General features: G+C 45.0%; 1 protein-coding gene across 2 annotated transcripts in view; it reads right to left on the minus strand.

The window, feature by feature from the left end:
- Nucleotides 1-8,504: 8,504 nt before the first annotated feature.
- pde10a (phosphodiesterase 10A) overlaps nt 8,505-25,025 on the minus strand; it is a 41,092-nt gene continuing 24,571 nt past the window's right edge. Inside the window, exons 4-22 of one of the 2 annotated variants that reach the window (XM_080016833.1) lie at nt 24,681-24,801; nt 22,871-22,920; nt 22,616-22,756; nt 22,008-22,163; nt 21,601-21,651; nt 20,472-20,530; nt 19,913-19,964; nt 19,155-19,297; nt 18,080-18,172; nt 17,072-17,258; nt 15,697-15,839; nt 14,650-14,733; nt 14,329-14,479; nt 14,088-14,243; nt 13,009-13,181; nt 12,682-12,793; nt 12,460-12,540; nt 12,261-12,349; nt 8,505-10,918 (exon numbers count right to left, since the gene is read on the minus strand). In XM_080016833.1, coding sequence (XP_079872959.1) covers nt 10,795-10,918; nt 12,261-12,349; nt 12,460-12,540; nt 12,682-12,793; nt 13,009-13,181; nt 14,088-14,243; nt 14,329-14,479; nt 14,650-14,733; nt 15,697-15,839; nt 17,072-17,258; nt 18,080-18,172; nt 19,155-19,297; nt 19,913-19,964; nt 20,472-20,530; nt 21,601-21,651; nt 22,008-22,163; nt 22,616-22,756; nt 22,871-22,920; nt 24,681-24,801 — 2,166 coding nt within the window. In that variant the 3' untranslated portion in view covers nt 8,505-10,794. Of the gene's footprint in view, nt 10,919-12,260; nt 12,350-12,459; nt 12,541-12,681; nt 12,794-13,008; nt 13,182-14,087; nt 14,244-14,328; nt 14,480-14,649; nt 14,734-15,696; nt 15,840-17,071; nt 17,259-18,079; nt 18,173-19,154; nt 19,298-19,912; nt 19,965-20,471; nt 20,531-21,600; nt 21,652-22,007; nt 22,164-22,615; nt 22,757-22,870; nt 22,921-24,680; nt 24,805-25,025 lie in introns of both variants that reach the window. The other variant, XM_080016832.1, reaches the window with a different exon arrangement.

The following is a 25,025-nucleotide window of genomic DNA, read 5'->3' on the forward strand; positions in this document are numbered from 1 at the left end:
CCTGATCACCCTGTCGGGGCTCGTTTTGCGACGTCCGGCTCCCGTACGTCTCTCATCCCCAGCGGGGCAGTTACCTTCATTTCTTTGACACAGCGTTTAGTGCCGTCGGCCGTAACGACAGTAACCATCTTCTCCTTCATCTCCTTCTCCATCTGCTGGATCTCGTTGCAAACCTTCCTCAGCTGAAGCCTCTTGGACTGGACCGTGGACTGGATGGGCGTCTCGTCAAACACACAGCGCCCGAGCAGGCCTGCGCTGGTTCCAATAGACACACCTGAGTCATCTGGGTGGGGTTCAGAGAGCGGGACGGACCATGTCACTGTTCTGCAGAAACAACTCATTTGGTTACAAACTTCTGTGAGGTGGCCATTTTGAACTACTTCTTAACAGCATGAACCCATTTCTTAATCTACGTCTATCTTACTTTTTAACTTTGCTTTTTTAACCTTTCCCATTTTGTCTTTTTATACATTTTAACGTGTTTAATTTAAACACCAGAAGTCAAATCCAAACTGTGACAGAGTGTTACAATTTTGAAGATAGTTTTTGAATAATTGTGATAAAATATTGTGAAACATCAGGAGTAATAAAGAAAACGACATTACAAACCTTCAGGGCTACATTCAACTTGTTAAAATGGTCGACCAGGTAATGTTTTGAACATGATAACATCATTAGTGAGGATAACAGTCATTTTTAAGTTACTCATTCTTCTGCTCATTAACCACCTAATAGCCAAATGAGGCAAGAAGCTTTAATTTGGCTCTCTGAAAATCTTAAAAGGCGCTCGTGAGGTCCAGCAGAGTTTTTACCCCCACCAGTCAGTATCCTCACTGGACACAAGTCAACTAATTCACCTCTTTCTTCTCTGTCTCTCATGGCTTGGACCTTCTGGAGCTCATTTTGGACTCTGGGTATAGAGAGATGTGGAGAAATAAGACGGCCGGATCAGGAGCAGAAGCACAGGTTTTGTGAAACATTTTACTGTATATGATGTTTTTAGTAAGTTCGTTGTTCTGTTGTTCAGTTTAAATAGAAGCTGCTGTGGTCACTTTTTGGAGAACAGGTTTTATTTTCCTGCTCTCCACTGACTTCCATCGTTTCTGCAAATCGAATCCCAGAAACATTCTTCTGATCGGAATGTGGAGCAGGTAGAAACATCTAATGCAAGTAGATTTAAAAAATCCCTCAAATTATTATGGGACTATGTTTCAACGGTTCACTTTAATTAGACCAATGGTTTAGATTTGTTTGGACCTATGGAATGTTTCCTGACCGTCGCATGAATACACTGCCAGATTCAACAAGTATAAATTTTCATTTTTGTTCCGTCTGGAGGTTGTCCATCATGGTCAGATGTTCTACAAAATGTCCACATATCTGTAAGAAGAGTAATAACAGTTTCCCAGCACCTTTCACTGTCGGCCAGGGCTCTCCAGATCTCCTCCTCTACCCGGGACACCTCCAGCTCCGCCTGCTCCAGATCCTCCTCTTCCTCTGCTTCATCGTCCAGTGCAAATGCTAAGAACTTTGATAAACAAAGCATCCTCAGTCGCAGACACTTCAGGTTCAGACACTTTAACACAGATGCACCACAAAAACACAGACCACAGTTTATTCCGCCTTGTCACTGAAATGTCTGCTCTGTTGTGTGTTTCAATATCTGCAACTTGGGCAGGTACTCAAAACAATATTAACAAACTAATGAACACTACATCTGTTCATTGGAAATAATGTCAATAAGAATCACATACTGTAAATAAACACCTGAAGGTATCTTGTACTACTGACACTTCAACAGTAAGTTCAGTTTGTTTTAGTTTTGCCATAGTAATCCTTAAAATCAGGATAACTAATACTCCAAAACCAAAATTTAATACTTATGATTATTTTTATCCCTTTATTTTTTATGCAGCAATAACAATACAGCCAACCAACTTTACCTTTTCCAGAGCGGTCCAGTCCAGAATGGAGTTGATGTACAGGTCATAATCTGTCTGCAAAGAAAATAAAAAATATATTAATATTATATGATAAAATATTATAGTTATTATAGTATATTTTAGGAAGTGCTGAAGAATAGCACATAACATCTATCAAGGGTGACTCGCTACGGGGTGCTCTGTACTTATTGTTTGTTTTTGTGTTATATTTCACTTTTCTTGCACAAGACACATCCTGCACATTTGCCTATGGCCGCCAGACTGTAATAGACACAAGATTAGATGTTCCCAACAGCTGGAATCCGTGGGACTTACCTAAAGAGGTTGCCTACAACAAACAGGTACCACCGTGGAGTAACGGCCGCAGACAGTGCTGCCGGAAGCAACGTAAACGAGGTGTCATCCTGGTGAGGCTACGACAGCGTCCTACTCGGCCCCCGATTCCCAGCATACTGTTAGCCAACGTCCAGTCCCTCGACAAAAAACTGGACCAACTTCAATGCCGGAGCAGCTCTCAAAGGGACAAGAAGGACTGTTGTGTGTTCTGCTTTCCAGAGACTTGGTGAGCCCTGATACACCTGATAGGGTTATACAACCGGAGGACTTTTCTGTGCAGCGCATGGCGATCCATGACGATTACTGGCGAGGTAAAGGGAGGTGGTGTGTGCTTCTTTATTAACAATTCATAGTGCACTGACGTGGAACTAATCTACCAGTCCTGTTCGCCAGTGTTGGAACAACTCACAATAAGGTGCAGACCATTCTATCTCCCAACTAAGGGAGTTCCCCTGCGTGTTGTTAACTGCTGTCTATATATACCGCCGCAAGCTGCTGCCACAGCGGCGCTGGATGAACTGTATGGAGTCATTAGCAGGCAGGAGAGCTTGCTCCCTGAGGCCATTTCAATTGTGTCGGGGGAATGTAATCACTGTAACCTAAAATATGTGCTGCCAAAATGACCAACTGTCAACACGTCAACTGCCCAAGCAGAGGCAATAAGTGTCTCGACCAGTGTTACTCCATGATCAAGGCAGCTTACAGGTCTATCCAACGACCTCACTTTAGGAAATCCGACCACCTGTCAGTGATCTTGCTTCCCACCTACTAGCAGAAAGTGAAGTGCATGCAGCCCACTGTGAGGACAGTAAAGTGCTGGACTACAGAACACGCATCCAAAGTTCAGGGATGTTTTGAATCAACAGACTGGTCAATCTTCAAAGATTCAGCCTCGAGTTTCCATTAGTATGCTGAATTAGTCACTAGCTAGAGTATGTTAGACTCTGTGTGGATAACTGTATCCCAGTACGGACTACTCGCTCCGATCCCAACCAGAAGCCCCCGATTAACAGCGGCTAGGGTCGAGGGAGCATACCACTGCTTTTAAGTCGGGGGACAAGGAATGATACAAAAAAAATCCAGGTATGACTTACAGATAGCCATCCACGCCACTAAAAGACTATATTGGGACAAACTGGAAAATGACTACAGTGGCTGTGCCTCATAGTGCATGTGGAGGAGGCTGCAGGTGATGACGGACTACAAATCTAACTCCCAGTGTGAGCACCAACACCTCTGCCTCTCCTGGATGAGCTCAACACTTTTCTTCCCACTTTGAAGCTCACAATTTGGACCCAGTGACAGCAGCACGGTGCCCACCCGCTGAAGTCCATCCACGGGAGACGGAGGCTGATGTGTGTAAAACCTTCAAAAGGGTTAAGGCTCGTAAAGCTGCAGACGCCATCCCTTCCCGTTTCCTCAAGACATGCTTCACTCAGCTATTTCAGATTTTTACTGACATTTTCAACCTGTCCCTGTATTGTGAGTGGTTCCACTGTGTTTTAAGTACATCAACCACCATTGTGTGACAGCCGTCTCTGTTACTGTGACCTCTGTTATTATAAAGTGCCTGTAAAGGTTGGTTATAACATATATAAAATGGACCATTCCTGCTACCCATGACCCAATACAGTTTGCCTACTGTTCCAATACATCTATGGATGACACTGTGGTGTGGGGATGGTGTGGTTTGAGCAGCCACAGCCGTCTTGGGTCTAGGTAATTGGGGCCAGGATCAGGGTGGCTGTACACCTGTTGCTCGTTAGAGCAAGAGACGAGCGACAGGTAAAACCCCCGTCCCCACACACACACACAGGAGAGGAGCCCTTGTCATGACATGCTGTCCATCTTCTCCGGGCGTGTTCCACCGAGCCCACTCTACAATTAACTGGTGTTTCCAACCCCATCGTCTGTGTCTCTGTCTCTGTGTCGGAGGAGCCTGAAAACTCCACTCGGGTGGGGTGTGGCAGGAGGAACTGCTACAGGCACAATCTCACTTTCTCTGCATACTGCTTCAGTGCCCCTTGAAAAGAAAATGACCTGTGAGAATGGTGTTTATAGTTTATAGCTGTGCTTTTTATACAATTGTATCATCCAAACTGGTGTTGAAACCCAGAGGTTTTAGTCTGGAAAACTCTTTCGGTGATTGGTTATTTGATTTCCTGACAGACAGGCCCCAGACAGTGAGAGTAGGTAAAACATAGTCATCTACATTAGTTTACTAGAACGGCGCGCCAAAGGGGTGCAGTCTCATTCCCCTGTTGTACAGTCTGTTTACACACGACTGTTCACAAATATGACAAAAACAGCATCATAAAATTCACAGAAATTCACAGATGACACCACAGTGATTGGACTAATAAGGATGATTTAATCATATGGCGCCGTAATAACAACCTCTCTCTAAATGTCAATGAGACAGAAGAAACCATTGTTGACTTCAGGAAGATCAGAGAAAATCACATTCCTGTTTCCATCAATGGATCATCTGTTGAAATTGTTGATAGTTTTAGATTTCTTGGTATACAATCTCAGACACCCTCACATGGTCAACGCCAACTGCATCCTCAAGGAAGCAGAGCAGAGACAGGGCTTCATGAGGCATCTGAAGGGTTTTGGAATGAGTAACAACACTCTTGTTCTCTTGGCTGCATCACAGTGGGGTTCGGCAACATGACCGGACCGCAGACTCCAAAGGACCGTAAAGACAACAGCAAAAATCATTGGCAGGGAACGACCACCACTTCATAACATTTACACCGCTCGCCGCAAAAGGGAAACCCAAAACTTCATTAAGGACACCAGCCACCCCGCTCACGTTCTGTTCCAGATCCTTCCATCGAGAAAAAAACGTCACCGGAGCATCAGCACGCTCAACAGCTGACGCACCCATATGCACCCTACTTTGTCCTGTATATTGTGTCTATGATGTAAAGATATGAACGCACTGTGCACATAGTCTGTGTAGGTGTGTAGTGTCCTTTGTGTTAAGGCAGAGAGAGCCAGAGAACAAGTATTATTTACATTGTATTTTTAATGCACATGACAATAAAGTTGATCTTGAACTTGAGATAAAACCTTAACAATGCCAACAAGTCCAGTCAATACACCACAAGCAGAGACTCTCAAATGACTCATAAATTGATATGTCGCTCGTGTTCTGAAACATTTTAGATTAAAATATGCAGCTGTGTTGCATTTGCTGCAGCTATATAATCAAAAAAATATTTTTTAAATAGATAATAAGAGATGAAGCTTCTTGACCAGTTTTACCTTCCTCCAAAACGCTGGGGACTCCCCCCCCCCCCCCCCCCTCTCTATCTCTCGCTCTCTCTGACAGTCTCTAAAACTGTTCTGGTGGATTCAGAGGAAATGGAAAAACCTTAATTTCCCTCAGGATTCCTCCAAATAGCGCCGAACTGTCGCACACGTCATCCAGGACGTCACTGCACACGGCGAGGCGTCGTCTGCTGGGGCTGCCCTGCAGCCCCCCCAGGCCCTGGAACACACACACCGTAAAATTAAATAGTACATGCACCGTCACCTGCCACCTCCATAGTGTGTGGCTCTGTTTCGCAGACCAGTGCTGCCAAAAGTTTGCCTGCTTTGAAGGACCAGCAAGCCGACAGCCAACACGGTTAAACATGATACTAAAGGGTGAAAGATAGAATTTTAAAGCAGGATTCAAGTAAATTTTTAATCATGCAAATAACAATTAACCATTCTATGCAGAAGACATGATGCTATAACGTCAAACTGTGATTTCAGTTTAATGGTTTTCCAAATGAGTATTACGACACAAGGATATAAATATATAATTAGAATAGATTATTTCTCTGTTAAGACCTTCATAGGTTCTCCAAACTTTCAAAGAGTAGTTTGAAACCAGCAGAAGTAAAATATGAGTAATCAAGGTGAAAACGGACTGGAGAAAAACTGATGAAGGCAGGTATAAATGGAGAAAAATAGGAGATGGAGGACAATGACATGGCTATTTTAGGTATCTAAGTGAAAATTGTAAATGTTGTGCCATACACGTAGACCAAAAGATGGATATAAATGTCCCTCACGTGTAGCGGATCTTATTTGTAAGGTTCGGGGATTTGTGTTATTCTGACCTTTTCTAGTTTGCCCTCGTGCACGGCTGCAGCTTCTTTCAGACCGAACTGCCGCTTGCTGACAATCTTCCCCCCAGACTGCCGCTTCGCCCCCAACCCGTCCTTCTGGGTGAGGCCTGCAAGGGACGACAGGACCGGCCCAAACCCCCGCTGGCCCTCCTCTCTACGCGGAGTCAACGCACTGGGATCTATTCGGACTGACTTCTGCTTCCCTTTTCCCTTTCCTTCTTTCTTCCCTTTCTCTCCAGACAGAGAGTCTTTCTTCAGCTCTGTCTTCTGTGTTGGACCTCCCTCTACCTCCCGGCTCTGAGACGCCGTCCAGAAGCTCTGCTCCATCTTGGGGAGCTGTTTCGGGGCCAGGCTCCGGTTCCCCAGGTGCCCAGAGACATAGGTCTGGATGTCGGCCCTATGGGCGGCCTCGCAGGCCTGGAGCAGACCATGGAGCTGCTTTTTGGGGGGCCTGGACCTCTGCTTCGGGGTGGACATGACTGAGACGGCACAGAGCATGAAATGGTACTTTAACACATTCACATAAGTAGAGAAACTTAAACTTAAACATTTTAGCAACAGACCTGGGCTTGGTTCATTAACCTAAATTAGTTTGATGTTCTGGTATGGAATTTTATATAAAATACACCATTGTAACAACACTAAATTCTTGCAGACACCATCGAAAAAGTTTCAATTTGCTCAGACCTGCATGGATCCAAGTGGAGGCAAACAGCTGAGGGTCTAATTTGAAACCTTGTCTATACCAATAATAATAGAAACTACAAATATTACTAAATAATTAGCATAAAGAATATCTGTAAATCATATTTATTTATCATTTAAAATCCCATTCTTGATTTCAATTAATGTAATTTTGTTTGTTTCACATGTTTTAATACATATTTTAATATAACAAAACAAAAATAAACGTTGATATTTTTAGACGATTATTGAAATTTCGGCGGCCAGGTCTATAAGTAAATATTATTTTGAGCATAAACAGCATATATGAAGTATAAGCTTACATGTTTGCGTGTATGAAGTGTGAGCTCCAGTTGCACCAGAACAGTGTGTGTCTTACTGCGTCTTCAAGCGCCACTTTATCCCGTCATCGAGGCGTCGCTTCGTTGCCATGACAACGAAGGCAAACATTCTTCTTGCTCCTGTTTTGTCTCATTTCTTGTTTATAGAAATTAGTTTCATGCGAAATGCTACCAATTCTTGCGGTAAAATTTGAAATGCTGTATTATAAATATTGGTAACGAATAAAATAATGAATGAAAAATAATAATAATAATAATAATAATAATAATAATAATAATAATAATAATAATAATAATAATATACGCCACAGGAGAGCGGATGCGGAAGTGTTCGTTCGGTGCTCAGAAAACGGATTGAACTGATTTATTTTAGTTTTAGCTCTCAACTTATTGTTGGAGGTTTTTGTAGAACGACCATAAAGCGCCTTTACAATTATGGACATTTTGAAGTTAAAAAGAAAAGTGACTGAAAAGTCAGAAGTCCGGAGACTCGTGCTGCATTCAAGTCCTGTGGGAGAAATAGGGACTACGATGTTTGGAGCGCTGTTCACAATTTACTTAAGACTCTGATTTGAAAGTAAACTGATTCAAACTACCACGTGAAAACTGACCTACAAAGGATGAATTTGATGTATTTCATTTGTAGTAATTGAATAATGAGTTTGTTATAATTTACCTTGCGCGTTCTATTCTTTGGTGTGTTAAAGCAGAATGCTAAAATATGTAATAGGCAAAACTTGTGAAAATGAATGAATGAATGAATGAATAAAATATTCAATTCAAGTATCAGTCAAACCTATATTTGGAGAAAACAAGTTCAGCCGAGGTCAAACACTGAAAATGGCCAGACTGAAGTTACAGCAGCAAGTCGTTCATCCCGAAATGTCCACATGGCTCGAATGCGCCATCAGACTGCCAGGACAATTATTTCAAATTGAAATATAAAAAATAAAACAAAGACAGTTTCAGTCATGAGAAAAAATGATGAGGGAGACATTTTTTTCGGGTAGGCCTATTTAATAAAGTTCATTAGGACTACTGCACTAATATTTACAGTAGTGACATTCCTCAGTTATTTGGATAAAAGTTGCATGTCTAAACAGTCTCTCCTAATGATCACTTTGTACAAAACAAAAAGGCCAACATTTTTCTTTGTATAAAAAATATAAGTTAATTTAACTCTAATTAAGAAAATAACAATAGTAATAATAGCAATAATAATAATAATAATAACGATAATGATCGTAAGCTAAACATAGTGCAGACGTTGGGATATAATTGGTGCTGAGACAGTGCAAGTGGATTTCTCCATGGTTCAGAGTAGGGTCGGGGTAAAGAAAGTCAACGCTCTCTCTCTTTCTCTCTCTCTCTCTTTCTCTCTCTCTTTTCCACTGTCTCTCACTCATTCACTCTCATTCACATGCACACAATCACAAAAGTGCATGACTGCTATTCAGTTTTAGCACCATCAGAGCATAAATCTTAGTCTGTAGAAACTAATAGAATCTAACATGTAGCACATAGCACACCTAGCACTGAATATGCAGAACCATAAAGTATATTATCATCAGTTCAGGTGCATGCTGTTGATGCTCTTGATTGAAAAGTCACTAGAAGCGATTCAGAAACGCAAGACAGCATGTCCGGGAACAAGAGAACATTCTTCAAAATGTACATTCACACCGTTTGGGGCTGCAGTACCAGTCTTTTAAACTAATATATGAACAGTAATTAAACTTTTGGAGAGATAATGTCCGCAGATAATGACAGCTTCAGACAAAAAAACAAAACAAGAAAAACAATGTATTTTGGAAGATCTTGGAAACTACAGTATTCCATTTGACATCTGGAGCAAAAGTGCAGAACCCGTCGTTACATGAACACACCATGTAACGGACAAGTGACACCCAAGAGTGGAACTGGTCCAAGTTGTAGAGCTTAATTTCAAGATAGTTTGGAATTTCGAGGCGTGAAAACAACAGTTTTATCTCTTTCTCGCAGCTCTGAAAGACGTCAAAGGCAGTTTTTAATGGTGCAGTGTGTAGAATTTAGGGAACAGACTTGGCAGAAATGGAATATATCCCATGAAAATTAGAATGGTTGTGCTGGCATTTCCTTAGAATGAGATGTTTGTATCTACGGGTAGACTTTTACGGAGGCCGCCATGTTGCACCGCCATGGAGAGGGGTATTCAGTTGGTTGCGATCTGCATCCTCACCACTAGATGCTGCTTAATGTACACACTGCACCTTTTAAAGTCACAAACTTAAAAGAGTTTGGAGTTTGACTTTAGAAAAGATTTTTTGTTGAGGAGCCATGATTGGGTTCAAAAAGTGAAAATATTCAGTGTCACTAAATCTCTGAGTTAGTTTATTAAATTTAGTACGCGGATTAAAGTTTGTCCGTCTTCGGTCAAAAAGAAAAATATTTAATATTTGTTCTCCTTAAACACTCAGACTTGTTAAGAATGACAATTTCACTGTAATAGAACAGTTTTGCTTCCTGCAGCGTTTCTACGGCGGCTGATGGATGGGAATTATCTTTATTTTATTCAAATCAGTTTACCACAAAGAAACTGATGGGGGGGGTCAACACTGTAATATCATAAAAGCTCATTTCAGCAGCTGCCAGGACAAGGGCTCATTTCTGTTGATGAAAAACTGCAGTGCGGAGCAGAGCCACCAGGGGGCGCCACCGGGAGGGGGCAACGTGATTGTGGTGTGACTCTTCAAAGTGTTGATAAGATCTGCCCCTCCTCCCATCACAGTTCTTCTCCCGCTGGGGGGTTTTAAAAACAGGCTGTTTGTCTTTATTCAAGTAACTGCAACTGATTTTTGCTTGAAAGTAATTTTAAAAAACAAAGAAACATTCTGGCGTCCGGCGTCCTGGCGAGGAGGCTGGAGACATTCCTTCTGTCACTGAACGCCTTGAAGCAGGAAGGCAGGCGGAGATAAAGACCAACAGTCGGGGTTTCACTTGTCCGGCCGCCGGCTCGGACGTTAAGGCTTCCGCAAAAAGTAGTCCACAGAAGAAACCAGCTCAAGTCAAATAATATTTCAAATAAAACTCATGAAAGTAACGCAAAGCAACCAGACGTAGAGGCGGAGTGCAGAGTCTGCTCTGCCGTGCCGGACGGGGGCGTCCCTCCGTCCGTCCCTCCCTCCGTCCGTCCCTCCATCCGTCCGCTTGTCTCTGGGAAAATGGTGAAAACGTCATCACCTCCTTCACCTGATGAGGTAACTGTGTGTTTCAAAGTCACCTTTTTATTTATCTCTGTCCATTCTCTGCTCTTTCCTCCCCGCGGAACAGGAGGAGACAGGTCCTGGAAAGAAGGTCCTCGAAAGCGGGTCACTTGAAAGCGGGTCAGTTGTCCACCTTGACCGGGTTCGAGTCCTGCGTCCTGCCGGCGTCCGCGGGCCTCGACGACCTCAACACCACGTCCTCCAGCTCCCCCCGAGCGATCTTCTCCCACTGGCTCAGGTTCTCCCTGAAACACACACCAGCGTCAGAGGAGGAACCTTCCGCAGGGACCTGTCTCACATTCAGGCTTGTTTCCAGGGCTGAGCTCCTCCTTTGATTATTTAACTCAACTGGACGCCGGAAAATGCGGGAAAAAAAAACCTCCTCTGATGGATAAAGAACTTGAAAACTTCATTAAATCGTTTTTCCATTTTGATCAAATAATGTACAAAAAGGTCAAAATTCAGCTCAATGAACAGTCTATCATAAAATGACGTTTTAAAAATGCAAAGGGAATGAAACAGAGAATCATTTTACATCAATCAAATCAAACAGAAAACGGAATCACAGGGTTTCACTGCCGACCATTTCCTGCCATATACAGTATAAACTATAGATTATCAATATTCTCATCTCAGGGATCAAGCGGCTTGCATGGTGTATTTACTCATTTCAACCACAAGGGTGTGCACCTGATACTCAAGATATAAAATGTATACAATAAAAGACATAATAAAGATATCTAAAGATATACAAAGATATAAAGATAAAACCATTTGGTATCTGCATTTGCAACCAAAACCAAGATTCTTTATTTGTCATTTGTGTCAAGTACAGCGACTCTGAGGGCTGTGCGAGGAAAAGAAATGATATCATCTAAATCAGAACAAATACATCCAGTAAATATGTATATATCATATAGTAGTTTATGGATATTTTTTTAAAGAAGAAATAAATAAGATATTGTTGCAAAAAATGATCTCAACTACCACTGATATCAGAGCCAACCGGCGACCGTTGAATATCTGTCACCGCTGACGACAGCGAGTTTACAGCTGTTCTGCTCAAGGTCCCCCCCCCCCCCCGCATGCCCTTTCTGCCCATTCCGTCCAATTGGCTCCTGTTACGCGGCTCCGCAGCGTCTGGGTCCGCCACCCACAGCACGCCACCCGCTGGAGGCTTCACGCCCAACACGCTCTGTTTCGCATTCCCTAAAGATCAAGGTCACACAAGGGCTTCAAGAGTACACACACACACACACACACACACACACACAGGTTGCCAAGAAACATTCTTTCTCTTGGTTGTTGTTTGTTCCTAAACTACGAAGGGAGTTGGCAGCTCAGGAGCTGCTTCCACTGTGACGCCAGTTAACAACTCCATTCAATTCAATTCCGCTTCATTGCTGTTACACTGCAGTACAAGGAAACGTGCACTTGTAACCTCCCGGTGGTGCAGACCGAGCCGAAAAGAGTCGGCCACCGTGTGGCGCTGTTTCTGTCAAGCTGCACTGAGACGTGGAGATTTGGTCGGGGATCAAACCCCATTTCTACAACACATCGAGCGATCCCAACCGCCGGTGGACCTACCCGCAGGCTTTAAGGAGAGGACCTGAAGGAGGGAAGAGCTCCGACAGCGTGGTGTAGCAGGGAACAGCCACGGCGTTGTAGAATCCAACCTGGAACCCAACCACACACGCTGTGCTGTACTTAAAAAAACATGGGATGCGGCTTGGAAACCGAAAGTGTTAAAATAGAGGAAGAACCAGAAGGGTCCAGCAGGTCTTACCTGACCCTGGGGAACCTCGTCTTTCTTATCTCTGTCCATCATGGGGATGGGCTGCAGACCGATCTTCTTCATCTCGTCTCCCTACGCAGGAGCACGAGGACAGATGAACCACCGCACCGTCAGTGGGAGTCAGCGGGAGTCGTTTCAGTACAGACATGAAAATTAACCCAATTTCAAGCCACGACCATTTGTGTGTGTGTGTGTGTGTGCGTGTGTGTGTACCTCAGCCCAGAACTCTGCGTAGATGTCGTTAGCGGTGAGTCGTGTGATAGGCCAAATCTTGGTAACAGAACACAGGTCACATGCTGTCATCATCAGACCAATCACACGGTCCCTGGGAAGGAGGGGGTGAAAAGTTTCATTATAGCAGTGCAATGGAAGCCACATTGTGGTTGCCAAGTCCTGAGATGAACTCTGTCCAGTTATCTCAGGCTGCACTGATCTGGGTACACTCATCAAGGCCCTGAAAGGACCCACTTACAGCACGTCATCTTATCTTATAAAAACCCTCAACCAACATGAGCACAGTCATGAAGGCTCTGGACCGACCTGTGTGCGTGGTTGTTGAAGTCCAGCCCCCCAGAGGTCAGTAGCTCCACCAGTTGCTGCCTGTTCCCAAAGTAGAGGGCGAGGTCGGTGGCGATGATGGCTTTCCTGATGATCTCCAGCACCTGCTCGTACTCGCTGGAAGTCAGGTTGGAGAAAACATTGTGCCCTTCCAACTGTGGGAAACAGAAAATTCAATAAAAAAGCACAAGCTCCACTTATGAGGCGTTCGTCTTAAGGCCTCCGCACACGGTGCCATTTTGGCCGTCTTCAAGCTGTCCCGAGTGCACATTTGTCACACTGGACCAAATCTTTAGTTGTTCGACAGAATGACAGGGTCAGGGACGGCCGACTACCTGCCGATCCACAGAGGCCGAGACTCCCACAGCTTTGGTGGAGTCAGAAATTTTGGCTGGTGTCGCAACAAGGTGCGGGTGATTGACCAATAGGAGCACGGTATGAAACAATGACATACTAATGCGACATTGACTGTAGGACACGGTCTGGTAGCGACACAGCACGCAGCCTCGTCTTTCCACTAATCTCAGTTTGACTCGCTGATAATCCAGATTCTACCAGTTAATAAAAGAGGGCAAAAATGACAGTGTGCGGAGGCCTTTATGTGGACTGCAGGAGGCCGTGGAGCCTTCAGGGATTTGCTTCAGCTCCAGCCACTCGACACTGGGCTCTGAGGACGGAAACTCAGCTTATTTTACTTTACGTTTAGCTAAAAGGTCAAGGCCAAGCTCAAGGTCAGTCAGTAATTACTTGTATGTTCGAGATGATGTTAGGGATGATAACAGCATGGTATCTATCCATCCATCCATCCATCCATCCATCCATCCATCCATCCATCCATCCACCCATCTACATACCTACCCACCTACCTGTATCTATCTTTAGCATGATAACTTTAGTATCATAATTACCAGTAGTCATGCAACAAAAAATCTTACAAAATATGACCCACTTGACTGCAGTCTGGGAGGATCACATAGTTAAATATGGCAACATCAGCAGGGGAACCAATATTGTTCTTATTCGTGTATTTACCAATGGGTGAGTGGGTGGAGGAGCTCTACCTGCAGGATGGAGACTGTCTGGGAGAAGTGGTGCTGCTCCATGGTGGAGGTGGAGTAGAGCGCAGCCAGCGGGTGGTCGAACTTCTGCAGGTAGGTGTTGCTGTAGCCACGGTGGTCCAGGTCGTGGCACAGGCAGGCGATCAGCAGACCCTTCTTCTGCAGGACACAGTCAGAGGCGTTTTGTTGGTAAAAATGCGCCGCGGTGCAGACCATATTTGAACTGGCTCGTGTAGGATCCCACCTCCAGCTCAGTGAAGACACCACTGGTCTTCTGCAGGATGGCGAACATGCAGTGCGCCACCGTCACTGCGTGCTTCCAGTTGTGGTAGGGAACGCGCCGGTAGTTCTTCCGCACCGACATGGTGAAGCGGCAGAGCTTCTCCAGCTCGAAGCTGTGAGGGAAAGGGGGCGAGCAGAGGAGCGCTCGCACTTTTAACGGCCTTCTGGGTTTCTATGAATACGTCATCCAGACACGTGCACCAGCACCGCCGCCAGGTGGTGGGTGGGGTTCTGATTTTGACAGTCTCATCTGGTGCCAGAATCAGAATCCGCTCAGCCTTACCTGCTCTTCCCGCAGGACTTGTGCACCATGTAGACGAACACTGCCGGCCAGATCTCCTCGAAGGGACTGACGTCGAAGTGGAACCTGGGGGGGGGGGGGGGTCTGAGATTAGTGTGGGCGTCTGAAGGATGGATCCAGGTGTGTGTGAGAGGAGACAGATAGTGTTTGGGGGGGGGCGTCTGACAGGCCAGGAAGTTCTCTCATCCGGACAAGACAGGACTTCCTGTTCTGTGCAATGTCCTCAAGACAGATAAAGGGAAAGACCTTCTGAGCACAATCCTCCTTTATTTTCTGGAGTCCGTGGCCCCTCGAGGTCCATGCACAGGCCTGCAGTTCATATTTACTGACAAGCCGTCGGTGGGGAGTCCCAGGCCACCTCCCGACGGTGGTTTCGGTCCACTCAGGTGAACAGAATACTCAGCGACAGCGGAGCACGTTGGGTTTCTAAAACACACTCTGGAATCACATGGACAAACACTCCTCAGGCGCCTGCAGCATCGAGAGGTTCGGTCGGAATTACAACAAGAAAGTGTCCAACCCAAACAAAGTCATCGTCTGGAGTTTCTGTTCAACAAATCACGGCCTCAACGTCAACAGCACTTTACTGAAGTTTGCCTCTGGATCAACTGCTCATAATACCTTTTTGGCCGCCTCTTCCCAAACGGAGGAAGGATTTCTCCACAGACATTATCACTGGAGAGACACAGTGCTCCATCAGGAAACACACCGAGCTAAAGATGGCTGACCCTCAGCGTCACGGCAACAACGCCTCAGCAAAACTGGGCCAATCACCGAGCAGTTTGCAGTTATATCATAAAACAGAATTCACCAATCAGGCTTTGAGGTTCCAGGTGCTAAACGTGTGGGAAAAAGGTGTTTTTTTATTTCTGTGTTTTATCATTTTTCCTCAAGGACATGACGGATGACAGAACTTTAGATCCAGACGACCCCCACCCCCGTACAGAGAGGGAGGAGCCTGGTTTTCTGGCTGGTGTTTCAAGGATGGCGCCCGAGTGAGGCAGCTTCTCTAAAGCGCCGCTGACTCACATTTCGATCTCCTTGTAAATGGGCGTGGGCAGGTTGAGCTGCGTCAGCGTCTTCCACTCCTCGGACGTGCAGATGCTGTGGTAGGACAGCTTCTCCATCGTCACCCTGTAGATGCACTCTGAGTGCCTGATGCGGTGGTACATCTGGAGGGAACCAGGCAGCAATGTCATTGACATTTCAATTTAATTGAACACCGATGGTGGACAAATCAGCTCTCACTGTGTAGGTCCAGTGCTGCAGGTACGTTGACAGGTAAGTACTGTGTATTTGGTACAGAGAGGTAGTAGTATTAGGAAGAAACAGGTGATGAACTGACGATTCTATGAAGTCTTATTAGAACAGTTTCCCTTAGGTCAGACAAGTAGGAGATGAGGAACTGGAATAAATGTTACCAGTAAATTATTTTATGGAATAGTAAAAACACATCAAAGTTAAAATCCTGCTGTTGTTTTTGCTCCAACCGAGTGCTCTGTGACCCGATTGGCCGATCAAGAGGCTTGACTCGATGTGACCGGAGGGACTTTTGCTTTGATGAACGCTTGCTCAATTTCGGTGCCACTGTCTGCTGAGTGGAATATATTGATGTTCATATTTTGTTTAAATTTATAAGCTGATTGTCAGAACCCCCCCCCCCCCCCCAGGACCAGAATCCGGCTCGAGCCAAGTTCATAAACATCCGCAAACGTCCAGTAAAATATTTCAGCTTTGTGTGTACTGTGTGCGCAGCGGAGCGTCTGGTTTCCGTCGCCGGCCCCTCGCACCTTTCAGACGCTTCCACCAGAACAGATAAATCTGTGTCGCCAGGCGCAGCACGCGGCTCCCATGGCTTCCTCGAATATCAACACCACGCGTCAGTTTGAAAGCTCTGCGTCTCGTGCAGAGGTTTCCAGGACCGGACGGACCACACAGGTCCAGCGCCGCGGCCCGGCATAATTCACCGAAGGACGCCGAGTTTAAACATCACTGAGATAATGAAATGCAGACGTAAGGAGGCTTTGACTGTGGAGCCTCAATCTACAATTTTCCATAAAAAATTGTCCAAATCACTTTGCTGTGAGATGTTCTAATGTGAAATCATTCACGTTACAACCTGCTTTTGATCAGTTTGATACCAGTTATATATTTACTTTTTGTTACAATGAATGTACCTAGAGCTTCCTGCTTTTGATAAGTTTACCTTTATTGATTCAGGGAAACCTAAACACACAGATATGAAAGTGGGATCAACCTCCTGCTCTGAATCTGGGTGAGAGAGAAAAGTGAATCTCCCCTAAAACCGGAGAGCTCATTTAACTGAAGACAAGGGATGTTGCCCCGTTCGGCCGCTGAGAAGGAGACGGGCAGGCAGACGGACGGAGAGACAGACGGATCTTACATTTGCACAGTGTAAGGCCAGAGCGCAGAAGACGGCGAACATCTTGAAGTTGTTTTCGTCGGTCTTGGTGAAGGCACTTCCGCTCAGCTTGTTCACCATCTGCACCACGCCGATCACGCTGCCGCGGCTCACGATGGGCATGCACAGGATGTTCCGCGTGGTGTAGCCGGTCTTCAGGTCCACCTCACTGCCGGGGGAGACCAGAGGAGGTTAAAGCGCCGCCCGGTCTCTTATCACCGTGGTTACCGATCTCTTCTGTGGTGGTGTGGCCACACACAGAGTCGTATTGAACCTTGCAATCGAACGCTTACGTCAAGTGGACAAAATGAAGCTCAGTTATTTAACACATATGTATCACTGTGAAATAGTTTAAATATTCTCAGTGCATGGTCAGACAGAGGTTAAGCCCCGCCCCCTCCAAAGAAACCATTCACCAGGTATCACCCCAACACCACCTGTGGAACTAAAACTCTCCGTAGTATTTACACAGCCTTTTACAGCCTTTTTTTTTCATTTTTTTTAATGGTTAAGAACTTCCAGTTGCATGTTAAATAAAGGTCATCATGATTGTGACAGTTTTATGAAACCACGACAGAGGAGTGTATGTACTGTATAAAGGCTAAACAGATCCTACCTTTATCATTAATTTAAAAAACAACAAAAATTGCGGTAGGGACATTCTTTTGCTTCATTGAAAATGTCCTGAAGTGTGACTCTTGTGAGGCGTTCCACCTCTACCAGTTTGTAACGCGAGGCGCTTGCAGCTGCAGCTGCGCTCGTCCCGTGCACGCCTCGTACGCTGGATAACCATCTGACTTCAGATGACGGTGAAATGTACACCAGCACTTTAATGAACGGGATTATTATGACCATGCTGCTTTTAATCCCAAGAGGAAGAATACAGGACGCCCAGGGGGGTCGTTTTCCCAGAGAGAGAGTCTCCTCTGGCGGGGTCTAGTATGATGAGGCGACGGAACAGAAGGATGGAGGGATGGAGGAGGGTCTCACCGATTGAAGCGAGGGTCTGCATAGGCGTCTGGGATGTTCAAGACTTCCCCCGTCCGAGCAACCTGACCTGCAATTCCTTTCTCTATGGAAAACCTAAAGGAGCGAAAGAAGAAGAGGAGAAGAAGAGGAGGGGTGGAGAGAGGGAAGAGGTGGAGAAGAGTGGAAGAGGAGAGGAGGAGTACAAGAGGAGGAGAAGAGAAGAGAGGGGGTGGAGAAGAAGAGGAGACGAAAGGAGAAGAGAGGAGGGGAGGAAGTGACGATAAGAGGAGTGAAGAGGAAGAGGAGTGAAGAGTAGAGAAGAAGGGTGAGGAGGAAGAGGAGAGAAGAGGAAGAGGAGTGAAGGGTAGAGAAGAGGAAAGGAGGAAGAGGAGTGAAGGGGAAGAGGAGAGAAGAGGAAGAGGAATGAAGAGGAGCAAGAGTGAAGAGGAAGAGGAGTTAGGAGGAAGAGGGGAGAAGAGGAAGAGGAGATAAGAGGAAGAGGAGATAAGAGGAAGAGGAGAGAAGAGGAAGAGGAATGAAGAGGAGCAAGAGTGAAGAGGAAGGGGAGAGAAGAGGAAGAGGAGGAAGAGGAACTTTAGGAACAAAATGAACAGTCACTGAACTCAAAGTGTATTTACCAACCTTTGGTTAATTTCATGTTCTTGTTATAAACAGCTGTTTAGTACTGATTGTGTAGTATACTGAGTAGTAAAGTATACTGAGTAGTATAGTATACTGAGTAGTAAAGTATACTGAGTATTATACTGAGTAGTATAGTATACTGAGTAGTATAGTAGACTGAGTAGTATAGTAGACTGAGTAGTAAAGTATACTGAGTAGTATACTGAGTAGTATAGTATACTGAGTAGTATAGTATACTGAGTAGTAAAGTATACTGAGTATTATACTGAGTAGTATAGTATACAGTGTAGTATACTGAGCAGTATAGTATACAGAGTAGTATACAGAGTTCTATCTTATACTGAGTATTGTACTGAGTAGTATAGTATACGTATAGTACTGCTGAGTAGTATAGTACTGCTGAGTAGTATAGTACTGCTGAGTATAGCGACGACAGTGTAAACCTCGCACCCACCTGATCTCTTTGGTTTTCCTGAACACAGGTTTGCCCTCGTTCTCCTCCCCGATGTCGAACAGGTCAGAGTACAGCTCCTTGTTGCCGTGGTCCACCTGGAACAGTGCACACCTGTCCGCATTCACCAGGTTTTTTGCATAAATCTGCAACACAACACGAGACAAACGTCACCAAGCAACACGCAGACAGAGACAGAGGACCAACCAGGTGACGGACTACATCCAAAAACCTTGCATTGTGGGTAAGGTAGCCAGCTTACTGTTGTTGTGTTCTTGTTCATGTTTTCATTATTGGGCTATTTGCAACTGGAACAATTTGAAAGAATATGATAGACATAAACAAATGTAAAAACAGTGAAATTACCGTCTAGACCTGTTCTGGGTCACGGACCGGTGGTTGAGAACCACTGAGCTACAATGACCTCTGCGAAAAGTTTAGAAACTAAGAGAAAAGAAGAAAGCTAAACCACACTAAATAAAACGAAGTAAAAATAACACATTGTATTTCACACATGAAATGCAGCTCAAAGTTCAAACAAACAAATGGCTATTTGCAGGACAAGTAGGTAAATATGAAAAGTAAATGCATATATTTGGTTAAATAACGTTTTTAAATTGAAGACTATTTAATGACTTTTGAGGCCTAATGTTTGTAAAACTAAGTTGAAGGGATTCTAAGACTTGGAGCTGCAGACCCCCTGTCCACACGTAACACCTAACACACACACCATCAAAAGGTGGTTGAGGAATCACACTCACCATAATATGTTCAAGTAAAGAGTCTATTGCAATGATGTTGTCAAAGTACGTTCTGTGCGGAAAAGAGAAGAAAACACTGAGAAATCTGACAAACATAACGTTCACAAAAACAAAGGACGGCGAACAGCTTTTTCCACAGTGTCACAACCTAGATCCATGCTGCGTTCAAGTCCACTCAGAATCCGTACAAAAATGACTGCCCGTCGTGCGGAACAGCCGTCCCAGCCATCCCAGAATTTTCAGTTGGCACCTTATCAACAAAATCACAGCATCCTTCCTGGTTAATGTTTAATAACTGAATTATTATTAATGTGTTTATTTTCAACACACATAATATGTTCTGAAAAATATGCCTTTGTATCGTGTCTTTTTCCACCCAATTCCTGAGAAAGTGACAGAGCAGAGCTTCCTGCTGCTGACTTATCTTTCACAAGTTTCGAGGTCGGAAATGTCATAGTTGTGAAATAAACGATTTCTCTTTTGACCTGAACGCAGCATCGAATGCAAAGCGATAGGAACACCACACTGACATCCGGCCACAAAGCGACCGCTGTCTTACTTTGACACATCCAGGAGGAAGTCGTTGAACTCGGTCTGCTTGGCGAGACCTCGGCACACCTGGAGGACGGAAACACCGGCGGTTAGCCATCACACCCTGCTGTCACACCACAACTGTCGTGTCGCGTGTTCTGTCCCTGCAGCCAGTTTCTGCGGGTCTATTCCAGATGTTTGGTTGGTTGGCGCCCAATGTTGTTACTTCGGCTTGCTGACTGGTTTATATCCCAGACATACACTCGGTTGCCACTCTATCGAGCGTACGCCGCTCCGGTGCCGGCTGGTTCTGGTTCTGGTTCTGGTCCTGTTCCCTCTGCAGCCTCACCTCCTGCTCTGGGCTTCAGGAGTGGAACCCGCTGTGGCTCCGCTTCATCCGCCTCCAGGTTCCATGTGTCCTTCAGAGATCCTTTTCTGGCTCCTTCCTGTCTGCTTGAACCAGTTGGGCCATTCTCCTCTGACCTCTCTTTCACAACACAATGCGGCTCGCTGGATGCTTTTTGTTTTTGTTGCACCGCTTGGTACTTTAAAGGCTGCGGGTATTTCTCAAATGAATGGAACTACACTCACTGCTAACCTTCACATTTACTCAAAGGGCCGGTCTGCGCCTATGTCTGGGCCACGTTTGGCCCGCGGGCCGCCGGTCGAACGGGCCTGGCCCGGCTGCATGTACCGCACCCTGCTTGCTTCTCCCAGGTTCAAACCAGGGTCACAACCCACCCACCTGCAGGGCAGGTTAACCCCTTCCTGTCCGCCGCCTACTCTCTCCGTCTCCAGCCTAACGACCGTCTCATGGTCGCGCTTGGAACCCGCGGCGGCTCCTCCGAGGCGTTGCGCTCTCGGCTTCGCGGCTCGTAATGACGTCCCGGGGGAACCGAGTGTTCAGTCATTAGAGCGACCGCTGACGCCTCCTACGTACACAGTGGATTTTCCCCCCAGAAAACACCAGAACCAGAACAAACAACGCCGCCCGAGAACATAATGAGCGGTAAGTGGGGCGGGATCCCGGCTTGTTTGTTCACCGTTGGCAGCCTTTCAGAATCACTGTGTCCCGGGCTCTGTAACACACCTCGCTGATATCTGAACGTAGATATCATAAGAACACACGGCTGGAGGGGGAAAGGCTCTGCACTCACCTGCACCTGATGGATGGCCACCGACGCCCAGGCCAGATTAGCTGTAGCGACCTGACGGAGCAAAGAAGAGTTGAGCTTCATTTTCTGAAAATGTGTTTATTTTGAAACTTTGAGCATGATTCCTTGTGTTAAGAAAACAAAAAAGGACTAGGACTAAAATATTTCCAGTTCTTTCGTTAAAATATTCATTGCTACTCGTTTTTCTTTGACTTTGTCAAAGTTTGCTGCAAAAGTTTCCAAATTGCATCGAAGGTTTTGAGCATCTTTGGTCACAACAATCACAAAAAAATCCTCCTCCTGCTGCCCCTCCGGCTCCTCCGCCTCTGCCTCCAGCTCCTCCTCCTCCTGCTCCTCCTGCTGCTGCTCCCCCTCCTCCTCGCCCTGCTCCTCCTCCTCCTCCTCCTCACCTCCTGGTGGCTCAGGTTGAACGGCTCCTTGTCCCGGTGCCTCTGTAGCTCCAGGATGGCGATCAGGTCTCCCATGGCGGTGAGGATGGGGAGGCACAGGACCGAGTGCACGTTGATCCCTGAGTCGTGCCCTGTGCCGTCGGGGAAGCGCTCGTCCTGCAACACACGGGTCAGGGGTCGTAGGTCGGGGGTCAGAGGTCACAGCTCATAATAACTGCATTAGTGGATGAGGAGACGTTGAGTTAGGTGATCTGCGGTAACGAGGGGCGCAACCAATCACATTCAATCAACGTTCCATAAGTTCCTATGTTTAGGTTTAAATATTCCTTTGAAAGAAAAACACAATTAAATTAGCTTTTAAACATTTTGTTCAATACCATGAAAGGAGTTTTAAAGGTTTTTGTAGAAAAAATTAAAAATAAATTCTTAAAATTATAAATCTTTGTTTTGCCAATGACCTGTGACAGGTTGACCGTCGCCTGGATGTCCAGAGCATCCAGGCAGTACAGCTTTTTGATCTGTTCATTCATTCATTCTTCTATCTATTCTTAGGTCTTACACACACGCCCGACACCAACATGTAGCAGGTTCCAGTTTAAGGCTCTCACCCCCATCACGTCCTCCACCAGCAGCGTTTTATGCGTTTTGGCGACATGCGCGGCGATGGTGGTCCCGAGCGCGATGGGGCCGGACGGGATGAGGCTTGGGGGGCCGTCCTTGGCCCCTGTTGGAGTGAACAAACACAAACTCTATGGAGAAGAGCAAATAAACACAGAAAGAGATGGAACCGTGTAAAACACAGACGCACGGCGAGAGCAGGGAACAGACGCTGTTAAAAAAAGAAATGCTGTTTCTGCTCTTACGTTGTTGCTTTCCCCCAGGAAGTAAAGTGCAAATCCATCCGCCTTAGTAGCTGCAACACAGACAGGATTCACAGGTTACAAATATACAATTACAATTAAATATACAATTCAATATTCTAATATAATGTCGCAGCGTAATCTGCAGGTTGCAGCGGATCTAGTTAAAAAAAACTTTGAAATAAGAAATTTTTAATACCCGTGAATTCACATTGTGCGTGTTTTTGTTCTGTGTTTCTGGTGCGAACAAGAAACTGAATCCGGTGTCTGTTAAATCTGTCAAAACTGAAATATGTTTCCAGTCCATATGAAGGATTTTGTGATTTCCGAGGTGACTTGAATGCATCATCCGTCGAACTGCTACTGAGCTGTATTTCTGTTTAGCTTACATAATAATATTTGCTATTTGTTTTTATCTACCTAAGAACAGTAAAATCTGTCGAAATGGACCAAGTGTGACTCAAATCTCAAGTATTGTTATTATTGAGAGTTTGAATTTGAATGTCTGGGGAACATTAAAAATCAAGCTGTCTTTACCGCGGTGCACAAATTATGAATTATTATTGATTTCACATTTTCTACTGACCTGGGGACGCGCAATACTGGGAAGGTCTGCGGGAAATAGACTTTTTCTTTTTGGGGACTATGTGAGTGATGGAGGGTTTATCTGAGTCCATGTTTGTAGAGCTGAACATTTGGGTCACGAGGTACAAAGACTAAAAAACTGAACACTGTAAAGTGGGAGTTTGTTCCGAGCGAACGCTGCGTTCAGATCAATCCTCAGGTCAACTCTTTAACGTCCGGACGCTCAGGCTGATTTGTGACCAATATCCTTGCCTCTCAGATACCTTAAATCATCTCAAATCTCAAAGAATACCTTAATTTGAGGTTTTTTTGTGATGACGTGAACTCATAGTTTCTCTATGAAGTTTGATTAAATATGAATTAAATATTACATAGAAACTTCTACATAAAATCAAAACTTATTTTGACCCGGGGCATTTTTGACCAGACTTATATTGTACGTTCTAGGGTTAAACCAATCTTCTTTCTTTATACTGGAAATGCTGAGTTAACTGTCATATACCACTTTAAAATATTATTTTTAACAACAAGAAAATAACTTTAGTTAAAACTTTAAAATTTTAGTTTTATTTATTGTCACACAAACTACGTATGTGTTAAAACGATGTATTACAATTTGGCATCGAACTTATACTGACGCAGAATCGATTCAATTTGGGCCTCCTTGATCTTCGGTGTTTCCATGCGTTCAATACTCCGATTAAGCTCAATAGTCGGGTTAAGGTAATAACGTGATTTGCGTGCGTTTGGAATAATGCAATGACTGAAAACCCTGAGTTTACATGGTGAGTTGGGAAGTTGGGACGGTTACTGACGGAATCGCTATCGTCTGAAAAACTTCCATCTGCTGCCAGAGTCTCACTCTCAGACCACAAGTGTTTACCTGCGGTCGTCATGGTGTTTATTATCTTGATTATTACACGGCTACTTCATAAATTAAATGATACACTGAGTCAGAACTAGTCACAACAACAAGGGGAACTATCCACCTACATGTGACAAAACTATTTCCTGTTATTAATGGAGAGAAGCGGTTGCCTGTGGCAACTGTCATTATAAACAGACAGCAGTCATTATTCAGAAATAATAACTGACCGATTGCCACTATTGGCCAATTGACCAATCAGAATCAAGGATTCCACTCAGCCGTGTAATCATTTCAAATAACTGCTTTCTTATGATTATTTGTTGAGAACATCTGCCGAGCTTGATAAAAAGCCTGTGGCACCGGTCTTGATGATGTTGCAGAGCTCGTAGAGCAGCAGCTTGTTGTCTCCTCCAGTGTCCAGACGCTGCTCCATGTAGCTGTTCAGCCCATACACCACGCCCTGCATGTTAGAGTCCTGGTACTGCTGGAGCAACACACACACAGGCACGTGCAAACACACACACACACACACACACACACACACACACACACACACACACACACACACACACACACCAGGAAATCTGTCACCTGGTGTAAACAAAGCATTTGAAGGTGAATCCACAGCGTAATGGTGAATATTACACTGGTATTACACAGGTTTATCAGTGGGACAGGTATATGACCAGTCAGACGGGTGTATGA

The sequence above is a fragment of the Zeus faber genome (genome assembly GCF_960531495.2).
Source record: "Zeus faber genome assembly, chromosome: 16".
Taxonomy (NCBI): Eukaryota; Metazoa; Chordata; class Actinopteri; order Zeiformes; family Zeidae; genus Zeus; species Zeus faber.